This window comes from Podarcis gaigeae (genome assembly GCF_964106915.1).
Source record: "Podarcis gaigeae genome assembly, chromosome: 13".
NCBI lineage: Eukaryota > Metazoa > Chordata > Lepidosauria > Squamata > Lacertidae > Podarcis > Podarcis gaigeae.
The window spans coordinates 22857960-22874889 of record NC_139689.1 but is presented as its reverse complement, the minus strand read 5'-3'; the positions used below and the strand labels follow the sequence as shown (position 1 = coordinate 22874889).

The following is a 16930-nucleotide window of genomic DNA, read 5'->3' as shown; positions in this document are numbered from 1 at the left end:
ACATGTTTTAAAGTCAGTTTATAATAATTCTCCCTGCCCTCTTCATTACCATCTTTATTAAAATTTACTACCCTTGGTATAGGTTTCTATATGTTCATCTTATATTTTTTTGTTGTATTTTTAATGCTACCTTCCAAGTGGGTGCATATACATTAAGGAGTTAGGCAGTTGAATTACTTTTTTATTTTATTTTTTAAAAAATACATTCTGCTGTCAGAAGTCGGTTCTGACTGTGTCAACCCAAACTAAAATGGTGTTAATTTAATTGACTATTGAAACATTAACCATGTTTCAACACTCTGAAAAATATAGAAACCAAACCTTCAGAACCTAACGTGCTTTAAAGTCAATTTATTAGAATTTTTTCCTCCTTCCGGAATTACAAAGAGTGAGCTTCTTTATCATGAATACTTTCTCACTCAGAAACCATAAACAAGGTATGACTTACTATCAACGATCCAACTGCAGCCTTTTCTCAACTCTTCCCTTTTTCTCTTCAAACCAGCTACATAATTTTCTCAGACGTGTCTCTTTTAACAACAGTGGTGGGGACAAGATTTCCTTTGATGAGAATGGAGAGTTAGTGGCTGGATTTGATGTGATCAACTGGATTGTTTCCTCAAACCAATCAATTCATAGAGTGAAGGTCGGGAATGTTGATCCCTACCAACAGTTGACCATCAATGGGGATGCCATAACTTGGCCCAACCATTTTAACCAGGTAAGTCTCAATGGTCTGGTTTGTAACTTTTTAGAAAATAGAAAAACTACAATGGATGGATGGATGGATGGATGGATGGATGGATGGATGGCAAAGATATCTATATTAATTGAGAAGTTGTTTTGGGGAAGTATAAAAAGCAAAACTCTATATCTTGTCTGTTTTGTTTATGCATGAAATCAGAATCTATGCCCTTAACCAGGCTCCATCCTTTCCAAAAGATGGTTTCTTAACAGTCTGTTGTACTATAATTATCATGTTGATTAGCAAAATTAGTGAAACATTACTGAAAGAAAGCATCACTTAAGAACACCTAAAAGTTGCCTTAAATATTCTAATCTCAAAATTCTCAAAATTACTATTCTGGGTTCTCATGTTTGGATTAGTCTCAGCCTCTTTCCTTATGTACTGAGCGGTGCCATCCTGGAACTAGGAAAAGAGTGAAAGATGGGGAGCCATTTTGCTGTTATGATTGCATCCCATGTCCAGAAGGAAAGATTTCGGCCCAGGAAGGTGAGTATTCTGCACAAACTGTACAGTTGAAAAGTGAATGACTTTAGCTGGAATTCAGAGGAATGTGCCTACAAATTAACGACTATATACCAGGTTTAGCATGTGATTGAAATGTTTATTAAGCCTGTAGGTAGTTGCTGAAGAAGAAACTGGTTTGTGTTTGTGATTATTTGCCTCAGAGTCCCTGTCAGGGGAAAAGGTGGGGCATTAAGTACAGTGGCTTTTGTACAGTAGCTAGATAATGGGCAGTACTAGTAACAGTTTATCAGAGAAGATAACTTCCAAATGTATAAAAAAAAATCCTTCCAGTAGCACCTTAAAGACCAACTAAGTTAGTTCTAGGTATCCGCTTTCGTGTGCATGCACACTTCACTATTCCAAATATATGATGAAGATTCAAGCAAACACACACACACACAGAGAGAGAGAGAGAGAGAGAGAGAGATCAAAAATGATTTTCTGACTTATCATCAATGGCAATAAGCCTGAAAGAAAAAGTTTTAGGAATCAACTTAACTTGGTCCAGTCTTTGTAGTGTGTTTAGATCCTTCAATTGTTGCAAAAGCAGGAGACCGATTCTTTATGATAGGTAGACTCCACAATCTATCCATCTGACACAACACACACTGATACAGATACATTTACGTGATAAAAATGGAAATTTACAGAGATAGAAGGAATAAATGAAAAATTAAGAGAATACATGACCAACCTAAATAGAACAGCAAAGACAAAAATAATTGGAAATTTAAAAAAATAAAGTTTAGATTTTTTGCTCTATATTTTTATCTATTAACAGGGATTGGAACTTTTTGTTCCAGGAGAGGACTTTCAAAATTACTATGCTTTGCATTTTAATAAAATGAAAATAATATCTATCTAGTTTAGAAGTTAAAATGTGAGGTTTTTATCTGTTACACCAAGGTTTAAAAAATCCTTCCAACACTACACAAAATAGCCATAACTCCTAGCCTTATTTTGCTTACAGATTATAGTACCAACACCCAATGTTCCTCGCAGATGTTGGTTAAAACTCCACACACACCACTTAATGGGGCTTTCACCAGACAAGACAGGAAAAATTCATAATCAAATTTAATATGTTGTTCATTAGAATACAAAAACCATTGCATATTAAATAATAACAATAAAAACATAGTTCAGATAATTACTACAGAATATGTGTTCACTCTCCCTGATTAATACCAAATATTTTCTTTTTCAGACATGAATGAGTGTAATATATGCTCAGAAGAAAAATGTCCAAATAGTAATCAGGATATGTGTATTCCCAAGGAAATAACCTTTTTATCCTATGAAGAACCTCTGGGCATCAGTTTAGCCTGCAGTGCTTTTGCTTTTTCCTTCATCACAGCTTTGGTTCTGGGAACATTTTTGAAGCACCACCACACACCCATTGTCAAAGCCAACAATCGGGACATCACCTACACTCTCCTCATTGCCCTTCTCTTCTGCTTCCTTTGTGCATTGCTATTCATGGGAAAGCCTGAGAAGGTGACATGCCTCTTCCGACAAACTGCTTTTGGCACCATCTTTTCAGTGGCTGTTTCTTGTGTGTTGGCAAAAACCATGACAGTGGTTTTAGCTTTCATGGCCACCAAGCCGGGATCCAAGATGAGGAAGTGGGTGGGGAAGAGACTGTCTATTGCCATTGTGGTTTCCTGTTCTTTTATTCAAGGAGGCATCTGTACTGTGTGGTTAGCATCCTCACCCCCATTCCCAGATGTTGACATGAACTCAATGGTTCAAGAAATTGTACTGGAATGCAATGAGGGATCCGTGACTATGTTTTACTGTGTCCTGGGCTACATGGGCTTCCTGGCTCTTATCAGCTTCACTGTGGCTTTCCTTGCCAGGAAGTTACCTGACAGTTTCAATGAAGCCAAGTTTATCACTTTCAGCATGTTGGTCTTTTGCAGTGTTTGGCTGTCCTTTATTCCCTCCTACCTCAGTACCAGGGGGAAATACATGGTTGCAGTGGAGATCTTTTCTATCTTAGCCTCTGGTGCTGGAGTCCTGGGATTCATCTTTGCCCCCAAATGCTATATTATTGTGTTGCGGCCTGAACTAAATAACAGGGAACATCTAATAAGAAATAAGACCTAAGGAATCTGAGGGCCTTCAATGTACTTTATTTTGCTTGTTTGCTAGTCTTTTATTTATAAAAAAATGTTGAACTATATAATTTTTCCCATAGCCTCCCACATTCTCTGAACATTTAAATTTTATTTGGAAAATTTAATTAAGATTTTGCAGCTAAAAAGGGAGGGGGGAATATATGTATCCTGGCCTTGCATTTATTGTTCAGGCAACTCCCCATTTCCTTGGGGGTTGCATTACTTTCTTTCCTATAGCCCTTTTGGACCACTTAGAACGGGGGTGGGGCACTTGCTTCACGCTGATGAACACCCGCCCTCCCTCCCTATTTTAGGTGCTACTGTTTTGGCCTTGCTTTAGATTGGATCACCTGCTTTGGAGCAGGGGCTGGGTAGGAATTTTTCCATTTGGCAGATTGGCTTTAGCCACTTGGTTTTAGCCTAACCCCTTAGCAATTGTCACAACTTTGTAAGGTTTGGCGGTTAGGCATAGGTTTATAGAATGTGTGGGAAGGAAGGTGTGGCCATCACCTGCCCCTCTAGAAATAGGGTATTCCGGTAAAGGAATCTGGGGGTCCTGGATCTCATCCGAAGACCGCTGGAGGCGCTAGGGCCATTCCAGGACCACAGGAACACTGGTATGAGCTTCAATCGGTCTTCAACAATGTTGCTCTCTCGGCTGGTGTTTACCCTTACAGACTGCCAACCAGAGAGGCAGGAGTCAGTTATAGTCCCTGACCAATGCCTAGGATAATACCACTCAATAAAGTTGTGGCCTAAATTTTGCACAAAAACTTAAAACTAAAATGATGTGTCTGAAGTTATTTACTGGGAAAGGGCTTGGGGGCCTTGGCCGCAACATAATTCAGGTAGACATGATTTCTACAGAATATGTGTTCACTTTGTCTGATTAAGACCACATATTTTCATTTTCAGACGAGAATGAGTGTAATATATGCTCAGAAGAAAAATATCCAAATAATAATCAGGATATGTGTATACCCAAGGAAATAACCTTTTTGTCCTATGAAGAACCGCTGGGCATCAGTTTAGCCTGCTTTGCTTTTACTTTTTCCTTCATCACAGCTTTGGTCCTGGGAACATTTTTGAAGCACCACCACACACCCATTGTCAAAGCAAACAACAAAGACTTCACTTATATGCTTGTAATTTCTCTCCTGCTTTGCTTCCTTTCTGCATTGCTAATCATTGGACAACCTGAAATTGTGGAATGCCTCCTCAGACAGACAGCTTTTAGCATTATCTTCTCAGTGGCTGTTTCTTGTGTGTTAGCAAAAACCATGACAGTGGTTTTGGCTTTCATGGCCACCAAGCCAGGATCTAGGATGAGGAAGTGGGTGGGGAAGAGACTGGCTATTGTCATTGTGGTTTCCTGTTCCTTTATTCAAGGAGGCATCTCTACTGTGTGGCTGGCATCTTCGCCACCATTTCCAGATGTTGACATGCACTCAATCACTAAAGAAATTGTACTGGAATGTAATGAGGGCTCCGTGACTATGTTTTACTCTGTCTTGAGCTACACGGGCTTCCTGGCTCTTGTCAGCTTCACTGTAGCTTTCTTTGCCAGGAAGTTATCTGACAGTTTCAATGAAGCCAAGTTCATCACTTTCAGCATGTTGGTCTTTTGCAGTGTTTGGGTATCTTTTGTTCCAACGTACCTCAGTACCAAGGGAAAATACATGGTTGCTGTGGAGATCTTTTCTATCTTAGCATCTGGTGCTGGTCTGCTGTGTTGCGGCCTGAGCTGAACGAAAGGGAACATCTAATAATAAATAACACCTGAAGAATTTGAGTGCATAGAATGCATGCATGCATGAAGAGTGATCACCAGACAAGGGGTTAAAAATGGCTTGTTCTGCTATATTATCTCATTTCCTTTTATATTTTGCGAGCTTCTGTGTTAAATAAAAATGTTTAATTGTACACTGAAAAGGAAAATAAATCTGTAATGTCTTGGTATTTTCATTGTGAAGCATAGCATGGAAACTTCTATTAAAGCTAAAGAAGAGTTGAGAGAATAGTCTAGCAGTTTATGATTAAGTGGGGCTAAATCTCATCTGGGTCCATCACATGGTGCTTAGCTTAGAATCACATGGAAGGTCTAGTATTACAAGTCTATGCATATGCTTATCTCTCTCAAAGAAAAGAACCTCAGTTTAATGGAGACTGGAATGAAGGAAAGACAAAGCACTTGAAGATATATATATTGGTATCCAAGTGTGCTACGCTTGGACAAGTATAAGACATTATTCAACTATCTGAATGTAACTTTATTTGTTTCACGTTGCTTCAGAGTAAAGTTGTGCAGTAAATCTTTTGAACCATATTTTTGCACTGAATAATTTTTATGTCAAAGAGTCACCTTTTATTCACATTATTTGCCTCCATATGTGCACTGTCAATGGCCTCAATAGCCCAGGTTCTAAGATCTTTGGGGGAAGTCCCTTTCTAGTTCTTGCCACCCTCACAGGTTCCCTTGGTAGCGAAGCAGGAAATGGCCTTCTTAGTGGCTACATAAAGACTTGGGAACTTCCTCCATAGTGAATTTAGATAGACTCTCTCCCAGTTGTCGTTCATTCAGCAAGTGACAGCAGGTGTCAGCAGGTAACAGCAGGCAGACAGGCCAGAATACATATGGAGTCTGTCAGTGCCTATAGCTTGATGGATCACAGGTCAATCTTACTAAGCATTTCACAGTTGGTATTCAAACTCAGAACTCTCTGGTAAAAGGGGTGGTTTGAGGCATTTAATAACTCTAAAGTGCCCCCCCCCTTATATCCTGACCAACATCCTCTTGTTTAATGTGGATTTACAAGGCAGCATTTATTGAGACTGCTCATGGTGCAGTAGGACGGAGATGCAGCCATAAGGTATCCATGATACCTTGTTGCTAACCCCTAACACAAAGATTTGAATCCAGTGTTCTCTTCATGCTGCGGGTCATTCCAAACTTCACCATGCCTTCCTAACTAACTAAAGCATGAGGGAAATCTTCTTTCCAAAATATGTGACAAACAACTTTTCTTAATTCCTAAAGCACTCCACACCCTCCATTTAGGAATTGTTGTTAATGTAACAATTAACTACACAAATAGTTAGTCAGAAGGACGGTCATTAATTATGATGTTCAACCAAACCCCTGGGGATCTTCCTTGGCTGTTAGCATAACAGAGAACAAAGAGTGTGAATGCTGTCATAAATATATACAGTGAAAGTCAGGGATATGGAGTGGCACTGGGAACAGACAGGGGTTCACAGATCTGCTCTTGGATATTCCAGGTTTCAGACTTCTGTACCGAGGATGGTGGTTGTAGTCATTTTGCTGCTGCCTCTGCTTCCTCCAATGGGATGCAAGACTCACGCTGTTCAGTGCAGTATCTATTACCCACAGCCTCCACTTCACAAATATCATCAATTAGGAGACTTCATAATTGGTGGAATTGCTTATCATGCTGGTGCCGTCGTCAGTGAACTAGCCTTCAGGGAAGAACCCGTGCCAACATTGACAGATCTATTTGTGTAAGGCCTAAATGATTGTTTGATTTTCTTTCCAAATATTGTATTAATTTATTTTATTCAATAAAAATTGCCACTTAGATAATTTGTGCTAGAGCTGCAGCTAAAGAACAAAAAATGTAGGGAGAAATCCTATCCACCCAAAGCTAGTGTGAATTAAGATACAGCAAATTAATGTGGCATAAAGTTACTCCAGATCTAAACCCTGTTCGGCAGCAGGGCTCCTGCTGCTAGGCTGTCCATGCCTGGCTTAGGGAAAACCTGCTTTTAAAATATGTACTATGCCAGGTTACCAGGTCACACGACCAAGCTGGACATGGTTAGGATCTTGCAAAGTCTCCGCTCTCTGATTCCACCTCTGCCTTGCTCCTGGAATGCTCCCTTTTCTAGTCTTGGACCAGCTTGGCTCAACCAGCTTCATCACAGCCAGCTTGGTTGAGATGACCAAGTTATGCTGATATACAGTATGTTCAACTGAATTGGGGTTGGGGACTTAATGCCAACTGAGCATGTTTGATCCATAGTTAATTTTTTTATATTTATAGGTGTACATATATTATACATTATACATAGTTAATTTTTTATATTTATATCCAACTTATGTATAAATACTGTTATAATTGATTGTTAATAAAAGAGGCACAGAACACATTGGTAATAACTAAACTAAGTATGGAATATCCTTCTGAAAAAGAATCTCACACTTCTTTCAGCATAGTCCCTAAGCATTACCAGCACATCCTGGCTTTGGCATTCACAGTCAAAGAGATCAATGAAAACCCTCACCTCTTACCCAATCTCACTTTGGGCTTCCACATCTATGACAGCTATTGCAATGCAAGGAGGACTTATCATGCTACCATGCTACTTTTATCCACAGAGGACAGATTTATCCCTAACTACATATGTGAGCAACAGAAAAATCTAATAGCAGTCATTGGGGGACTGGATGCCCCCATTTCCATTAATGTGGCGACGCTCTTGGAAAACTATAAGGTTCCACAGGTAGGTCAACTCTGCTTTCTCTTTCCCTCCCTCCCTCTATGTGACCCCCACATTTCCTATACTATTATTTCAAGACATTAATGTGGGCCTTAAAAATACTGAGGCTTCCTTTTTATGAATCTTACATGGAAACTGAGTTTTAGGATCCTGTTTCTGATATGGTTTTTAAGATGGTGTGAATGCTGCTGTTTCTTTGTGTTACTGAATTTATTTCAGGAATTTAAATGTGCTATTTTGGGTTGTTAGTTGACATGGCTGGAAATGATTTTTTTTTTCCTTTATCAACCTGATTGGCATCTGGCTGAGGTTTGTTTCATATTTCCTTATTTCGCTGCTGTCACTGGTCAAATAACGTGCCTAACTGGGCAATAAGAAGAACACTCTGATAGTGTTGCTGTAATCCAGCAATTATAGATGAAATGTCAGTGCAGTTCCTCTCAGCCATAAATCCATTTGATGGCTCATGATCAGTCTATATTCTTTCAGCTATGAATCCCTAACTTGAGCATTGGAATAGTCAAATTTAGTTTCCTGACGTATTTCTAAGGGTTTCTAATATAATGTATGGGTGGAATTCACTGACAAAATCCATTCATCAATGGAAATTGGAGCAAAGTGGGGGGTGTTGGGGTTTTTTTTGCAATTTTCCTGCTACCTTATGCCCCCAAACTTGAAAATATATGCTGGGGGGGGTCCCCAATCCTCTATAATTGATATATTCCATTCTTCCTAGAGATGGATCTGTGACAATTCCTGCTCTGATGGATGGCATCTGTCCTAGGTGCCTTAGCAGAGATTCTTGCTTTGCAAGGGCTTGGACTAAATGACTCTTGGGGTCCCTTTCAACTCTACAATTGTATGAGATTCTATAGTTTGTTTCCATCAGCAGAGGTGAAAGCAGTGGTTTCCAGTTTCCATGAATGGTTTTGAAAACTTCAATATGCAACATGCATTCTATTTTTACAACTTTTCTTTCTCTCCCCTAAAATCCCTTTAGCTCATATATGGCTCTGCTCCATTGAAAACAGATGGAAACCCAGGAATTTCTTTCTACCAGATGGTTCCTCATCAAGCACTTCAATACACAGGAATTCTCTCTTTGCTTCTTTATTTCAAATGGATATGGATTGCAGTACTAGTAATGGATAATGAAAATGGTGAAATGATTTTGCAAACTGTTTTGCCGAAATTTTCCCAGAGAGGTGTCTGCTTTGACTTTATAAAAAGAATCCCTATGTCTAGGTCTGCCACTGAATTTGATGAAACTCTTGAAGATGGATTAAAAATACATAAAGAACTTCTGTATCGTACAACCAGTGTGGTTGTGTTTTATGGTGACTCTTATTCAATGATAATTTTGAGATGGATTCCATATTTTGCAGAACATCCACCAAATCTACCAAAAGGTATAGTGTGGATAACAACAGCTGCAATGGAGCTCACTTCACTGCTCTATCAAAAGAATTTGGACACAGAAATCTTCCATGGTGTCCTATCCTTTACAATCCATTCCAATGACATACCAGCATTCAAAGCATTTGTTGAGAGCAAAAATCCTTTAAGCACAAAGGGAGATGGTTTCATCAGAGACTTCTGGCAACAGGCCTTTGACTGTGTATTCTCTGATCCAAATGTGGAAGATGTGATGGGGAATATTTGTACTGGAGAGGAGAAACTAGAGAGCCTTCCTGCTCCATTCTTTGAGATGAGCATGAATGGCCACAGCTACAGCATCTACAATGCTGTCTGTGCTGTAGCCCATGCTTTGCATTACATGTCTTCAACTAGATTCAAATATCAAATAATGGAAAGAAGAGGTGGATGGAAGTACCCGAATCAACAATTGTGGCAGGTAACATGCTCAACATTATCAAGAGGCAGAGCACCATAAGTGTACTACAATAGTCCTTAATTTGTGTCCTTAATGTGTCCCTAATTCCTTCCCATCCTAAGGTATATAACATGTTGTTGTTGTTTAGTCGTTTAGTTGTGTCCGACTCTTCGTGACCCCATGGACCAGAGCACGCCAGGCACTTCTGTCTTCCACTGCCTCCCGCAGTTTGGACAAACTCATGCTGGTAGCTTCAAAAACACTATCCAACCATCTTGTCCTCTGTCGTCCCCTTCTCCTTGCGCCCTTCATCTTTCCCAACATCAGAGTCTTTTCCAGGGAGTAAGCCTCAGCTTCACGATCTGTCCTTCCAGTGAGCACTCAGGGCTGATTTCCTTCAGAATGGAGAGGTTTGATCTTCTTGCAGTCCACGGGACTCTCAAAAGTCTCCTCCAGCACCATAATTCAAAAGCATCAATTCTTCGGCGATCAGCCTTCTTTATGGTCCAGCTTTCACTTCCATACATCACTACTGGGAAAAGCATAACTTTTATTATACGGACCTTTGTTGGCAAGGTGATGTCTCTGCTTTATAAGATGCTGTCTAGGTTTGTCATTGCTTTTCTCCCAAGAAGCAGGCGTCTTTTAATTTTGTGGCTGCTGTCACCATCTGCAGTGATCATGGAGCCCAAGAAAGTAAAATTCCTCACTGCCTCCATTTCTTCCCCTTCTATTTGCCAGGAGGTGATGGGACCAGTGGCCATGATCTTCATTTTTTTGATGTTGAGCTTCAGACCATATTTTGCACTCTCCTCTTTCACCCTCAATAAAAGGTTATTTAATTCCTCCTCACTTTCTGCCATCAAGGTTGTGTCATCTGCATATCTGAGGTTGTTGATATTTCTTCTGGCAATCTTAATTCTGGCTAGGGATTCATCCAGCCCAGCCTTTCGCATGATGAATTCTGCATATAAGTTAAATAAGTAGGGAGACAATATGCAGCCTTTTCGTACTCCTTTCCCAATTTTGAACCAATCAGTTGTTCCATATCCAGTTCTAACTGTAGCTTCTTGTCCCACTTAGAGATTTCTCAGCAGACAGATGAGGTGATCAGGCACTCCCATTTCTTTAAGAACTTGCCATAGTTTGCCGTGGTCGACACAGTCAAAGGCTTTTGCATAGTCAATGAAGCAGAAGTAGATGTCTTTCTGGAACTCTCTAGCTTTCTCCATAATCCAGCGCATGTTTGCAATTTGGTCTCTGGTTCCTCTGCCTCTTCTAAATCCAGCTTGCACTTCTGGGAGTTCTCGGTCCACATACTGCTTGAGCCTGCCTTGTAGAATTTTAAGCATAACCTTGCTAGCGTGTGACATGAGTGCAATTGTGCGGTAGTTGGAGCATTCTTTGGCACTGCCCTTCTTTGGGATTGGGATGTAGACTGATCTTCTCCAATCCTCTGGCCACTGCTGAGTTTTCCAAACTTGCTGGCATATTGAGTGTAGCACCTTAACAGCATCATCTTTAAAAAATTTAAATAGTTCAGCTGGAATAGTTCAGCTGGAATAGTTAAATACTTCCACTGGCCTTGTTATTTGCAGTGCTTTCTAAGGCCCCTTTGACTTCACTCTCCAGGATGTCTGGCTCAAGGTCAGCAGCCACACTACATGGGTGTACGAGACATCCATATCTTTCTGGTATAATTCCTCTGTGTATTCTTGCCACCTCTTCTTAATGTCTTCTGCTTCTGTTAGGTCCTTACCACTTTTGTCCTTTATTATGGTAATCTTTGTACAAAATGTTCCTTTCATATCTCCAATTTTCTTGAACAGATCTCTGGTTCTTCCCATTCTATTTCTTTGCACTGCTCATTTAAGAAGGCCTTCTTGTCTCTCCTTGCTATTTTTTGGAAATCTGCATTCAATTTCCTGTATCTTTCACTATCTCCCTTGCATTTTGCTTGCCTTCTCTCCCCTGCTATTTGTAAGGCCTCTTTGGACAGCCACTTTGCTTTCTTGCATTTCCTTTTCATTGGGATGGTTTTCGTTGCTGCCTTCTGTATAATGTTGTGAGCCTACATCCATAGTTCTTCAGGCACTCTGTCCACCAGATCTAAATCCTTAAACCTGTTCCTCACTTCCACTGTGTATTCATAAGAGATTTGATTTAGATTGTATCTTACCAGCCCAGTGGTTTTTCCTACTTTCTTCAGTTTAAGCTGGAATTTTGCTATAAGAAGCTGATGATCTGAGCCACAGTCAGCTCCTGGTCTTGTTTTTGCTGACTGTATAGAGCTTCTTCATCTTTGGCTGCAGAGAATATAATCAATCTGATTACGATGCTGCCCATCTGGTGATGTCCATGTGTAGAGTCATCTCTTTTGTTGTTGCAAAGGAGTTTTTGTGATGACCAGCTTGTTCTCTTGATAGAACTCTATTAGCCTTTGCCCTGCTTCGTTTTGATCTCCAAGGCCAAACTTGCCAGTTGTTCCTTTTATCTCTTGATTCCCTACTTTAGCATTCCAATCCCCTATAATGAGAAGAACATCCTTCTTTGGTGTCACTTCTATAAGGTCTTGTAAGTCTTCATAGAACTGGTCAATTTCAGTTTCTTCAGCACCAGTAGTTGGTGCATAAACTTGGATTACTGTGATGTTAAAAGGTCTGCCTTGGATTCGTATCGAGATCATTCTATCATTTTTGAGATTGCATCCCAGTACAGCTTTTGCCACTCTTTTGTTGACTATGAGGGCCACTCCATTTCTTAAGAGCCAGCGTGGTGTAGTGGTTAAGAGCGGTAGTCTTGTAATCTGGTGAACCAGGTTTGCTTCCCCGCTCCTCCACATGCAGCTGCTGGGTGACCTTGGGCCAGTCACACTTCTTTGACGTCTCTCAGCCCCACTCACCTCACAGAGTTTTTGTTGTGGGGGAGGAAGGGAAAAGGAGAATGTTAGCCGCTTTGAGACTCCTGAAGGTGAGTGAAAGGCGGGGTATCAAATCCAAACTCTTCTTTTACGGGTTTCTTGCCCACAGTGGTAGATATGATAGTCATCTGAACTGAATTCACCCATTCCTGTCCATTTAAGTTCACTGATGCCCAGGATGTCAATATTTATTCTTGCCATCTCATTTTTTACCGCATCCAACTTACCCTGGTTCATGGTTCTTACATTCCAGGTTCCTATGCAATATTTTTCTTTACAGCATTGGACTTTCCTTTCGCTTCCAGGCATATCCGCAACTGAGCATCCTTTTGGCTTTGGCCCAGCCACTTCATCAGCTCTGGATATACATGTACTTGTCCTCCGCTCTTCCCCAGTAGCATGGTGGACGCCTTCCGACCTGAGGGGCTCATCTTCCAGTGTCATAACTTTTATATGCCTGTTGTCTTTGTCCATGGAGTTTTCCTGGCAGGGATACTGGAGTGGCTTGACGGTTCCTCCTCCAGGTGGATCACGTTTGGTCCAAACTCTCCACTATGACCTTTTCATCTTGGGTGCCCTGCTCAGCATAGTTCATAGCTTCTCTGAGTTATTCAAGCCCCTTTGCCATGGCAAGGCAGTGATCCATGAAGGGGGTATATAACATATATCGCTTTAATAACTCTTCTTCCTTCCTGCCCTTAAATTTCTGGATGGTTTCCAAATTACTGTTTGATTTTCTCAACTCGCCAAGTCCACCCAACTGCTCATGCCCTCCAGATGTTGTTTGACTACAATTCCCATCATCCCAGAACTCTTACTATATTGACTGGGGCTAATGGCAGTTTTAGTGAATGTCCTGCTCCATATTTTGTAATAGGTAGAAATTCTGTTTTGAATTTGGTGCATCTAATTAATTCTGTTAAATTAAGAGCCAGAATGGTGTAGTCATAAACTGGTGAACCGGGTTCACGTCTCCGCTCCTCCACATGCAGCTGCTAGATGACCTTGGGCTTGTCACACTTCTTTGAAGTCTCTCAGCCGCACTCACCTCACAGAGTGTTTGTTATGGGGGAGGAAGGGAAAGGAGAATGTTAGCCACTTTGAGACTCCTTCAGGTAGTGATAAAGTGGGATATCAAATCCAAACTCTTCTTCTTAATGAGCCTGAACCAGGCCTTCTGGGAGTAGATCTACATGAATATGTATGCCCCTTGAAGTCACATATTTTATTTAAAAATAATAATACATAGAAACAGAAGTTTCAGAAACTTCAGAAACATGCTTTAAAGTCAATTTATAAGAACTCTCCCTGCCCTCTTCATTGCCATCTTTATTAAAATTTACTACCCTTGGTATAGGTTTCTATATGTTCATCTTATATTTTTTTGTTGTATTTTTAATGTTATCTTCCAAGTGGGTGCATATACATTAATGAATTAGGCAGTTGAATCGCATTTTTATTTTTATTTTTTAAAAAATACATTCTGGTGTCAGAAGTCGGCTCTGATTGTGTCATCCCAAACTAAAATGGTGTTAATTTAATTGACTATTGAAACATTAACCGTGTTTCAACACTCTGAAAAATATAGAAACCAAACCTTCAGAACCTAACATGCTTTAAAGTCAATTTATTAGAATTTCTTCCTCCTTTTCGGAATTACAAAGAGTGAGCTTCTTTATCATGAATACTTTCTCACTCAGAAACCATAAACAAGGTATGACTTACTATCAACGATCCAACTGCAGCCTTTTCTCAACTCTTCCCTTTTTGTCTTCAAACCAGCTACATAATTTTCTCAGACGTGTCTCTTTTAACAACACTGGTGGGGACAAGATTTCCTTTGATGAGAATGGAGAGTTAGTGGCTGGATTTGATGTGATCAACTGGATTGTTTCCTCAAACCAATCATTTCATAGAGTGAAGGTTGGGAATGTTGATCCCAACCAACAGTTGACCATCAATGGGGATGCCATAACTTGGCCCAACCATTTTAACCAGGTAAGTCTCAATGGACTGGTTTGTAACTTTTTAGAAAATAGAAAAACTACAATGGATACAATGGATGGATGGATGGATGGATGGATGGATGGATGGATGGCAAAGATATTCCTATCTATATTAATTGAGAAGTTGTTTTGGGGAAGTATAAAAAGCAAAACTTTATATCTTGTCTGTTTTGTATATGCATGAAATCAGAATCTACGCCCTTAACCAGGCTCCATCCTTTCCAAAAGATGGTTTCTTAACAGTCTGTTGTACTATAATTATCATGCTGATTAGCAAAGTTAGTGAAACATTACTGAAAGAAAGCATCACTTAAGAACACCTAAAAGTTGCCTTAAATATTCTAATCTCAAAATTCTCAAAATTACTATTCTGGGTTCTCATGTTTGGATTAGTCTCAGCCTCTTTCCTTATGTACTGAGCGGTGCCATCCCGGAACTAGGAAAAGAGTGAAAGATGGGGAGCCATTTTGCTGTTATGATTGCATCCCATGTCCAGAAGGAAAGATTTCGGCCCAGGAAGGTGAGTATTCTGCACAAACTGTACAGTTGAAAAGTGAATGACTTTAGCTGGAATTCAGAGGAATGTGCCTACAAATTAATGACTATATACCAGGTTTAGCGTGTGATTGAAATATTTATTAAGCCTGTAGGTAGTTGCTGAAGAAGAAACTGGTTTGTGTCTGTGAAACTGTGATTATTTGCCTCAGAGTCCCTGTCAGGGGAAAAGGTGGGGCATTAAGTACAGTGGCTTTTGTACAGTAGCTAGATAATGGGCAGTACTAATAACAGTTTATCAGAGAAGATAACTTCCAAATGTATAAAAAAAAAATTCCTTCCAGTAGCACCTTAAAGACCAACTAAGTTAGTTCTAGGTATGAGCTTTCGTGTGCATGCACACTTCACTATTCCAAATATATGATCAAGATTCAAACACACACACACACACACACACAGAGAGAGAGAGAGAGAGAGAGATCAAAAATGATTTTCTGACTTATCATCAATGGCAATAAGCCTGAAAGAAAAGGTTTTAGGAATGAACTTAACTTGGTCCAGTCTTTGTAGAGTGTTTAGATCTTTCAATTGTTGCAAAAGCAGGAGACCGATTCTTTATGATAGGTAGACTCCACAATCTATCCATCTGACACAACACACACTGATACAGATACATTTACGTGATAAAAATGGAAATTTACAGAGATAGAAGGAAAAAATGAAAAATTGAGAGAATACATGACCAACCTAAATAGAACAGCATAGACAAAAATAATTGGAAATTAAAAAAATAATGTTTAGAGTTTTTGCTCTATATTTTTATCTATTAACAGGGATTGGAACTTTTTGTTCCAGGAGAGCACTTTCAAAATTACTATGCTTTGTATTTTAATAAAATGAAAATAATATCTATCTAGTTTAGAAGTTAAAATGTGAGGTTTTTATCTGTTACACCAAGGTTTAAAAAATCCTTCCAACACTACACAAAATAGCCATAACTCCTAGCCTTATTTTGCTTACAGATTATACTATTCTTTTTTTTAAAACATAATATTTATTGAGGTTTCAAATAAGACACATAAACAAAATAAAACAGAAAAAACACACAAAACAAGTATGCTTTCAGACCTTATTTTCTTATACCTTATTTCCCATGACTTCCCCTCACCTCCCCTTCTTGTATTCCAATTCCAAATGTTAGTTCAACAAGTTCTTATCCCCAATTTTTACCTTATTTCATTGTTATATTTAAATCCTTTTAGTAACAGATTTTAACTTATTTACCTCAGTCCTTCCACTCAAACCCTTTTTCCAAGGTCGACCCAGATTCCCTTCCACAAATTTCCCAATTTTATACTAATACCAAACCAAAAATGCAAAATAAGAAATGTCAAAAAAAATATTTATACAACCTTTGTATTCATCAAACGCCACCCTCCCTTTCCCGGTTTTGATCCCCAAACCAATGTCCATCAGTCCATCTGCTATCCGCCTGGCGATCTCACATCGGAGGCTTTTAAGTCTCTCTCAGTTCCTCTTTGCCGGTTCTTTGGGTAGTCCTTTATATTAAACCCCGAATCTCGGAGGAGCGCAGTCCCTAAAAAGTCCATATTTCTTCCAGCCAGACCTCCATGTTTGAAAGAATTCATGAATTTAAATGTCCCAAACTCTCGAACTTCCATCTTAATCAGATTTGTAATCCATAAGTCTTCAGGTCTCCATCTAGGTAAGTCTCTCCATTCTTCATTCTCCAATTCAAGCCAAATCTTCATCATCCAATTCTTA

General features: G+C 39.6%; 1 protein-coding gene across 1 annotated transcript; it reads left to right on the top strand.

The window, feature by feature from the left end:
* Nucleotides 1–2461: 2461 nt before the first annotated feature.
* LOC310830463 (vomeronasal type-2 receptor 26-like) lies at nt 2462–3361 on the top strand (the record flags this gene model as incomplete). The annotated part of the gene is made up of 1 exon (XM_083710241.1): nt 2462–3361. The coding sequence occupies one exon, from the start codon at nt 2462–2464 to the stop codon at nt 3359–3361; it is 900 nt and encodes a 299-aa protein (XP_083566367.1).
* Nucleotides 3362–16930: the final 13569 nt, after the last annotated feature.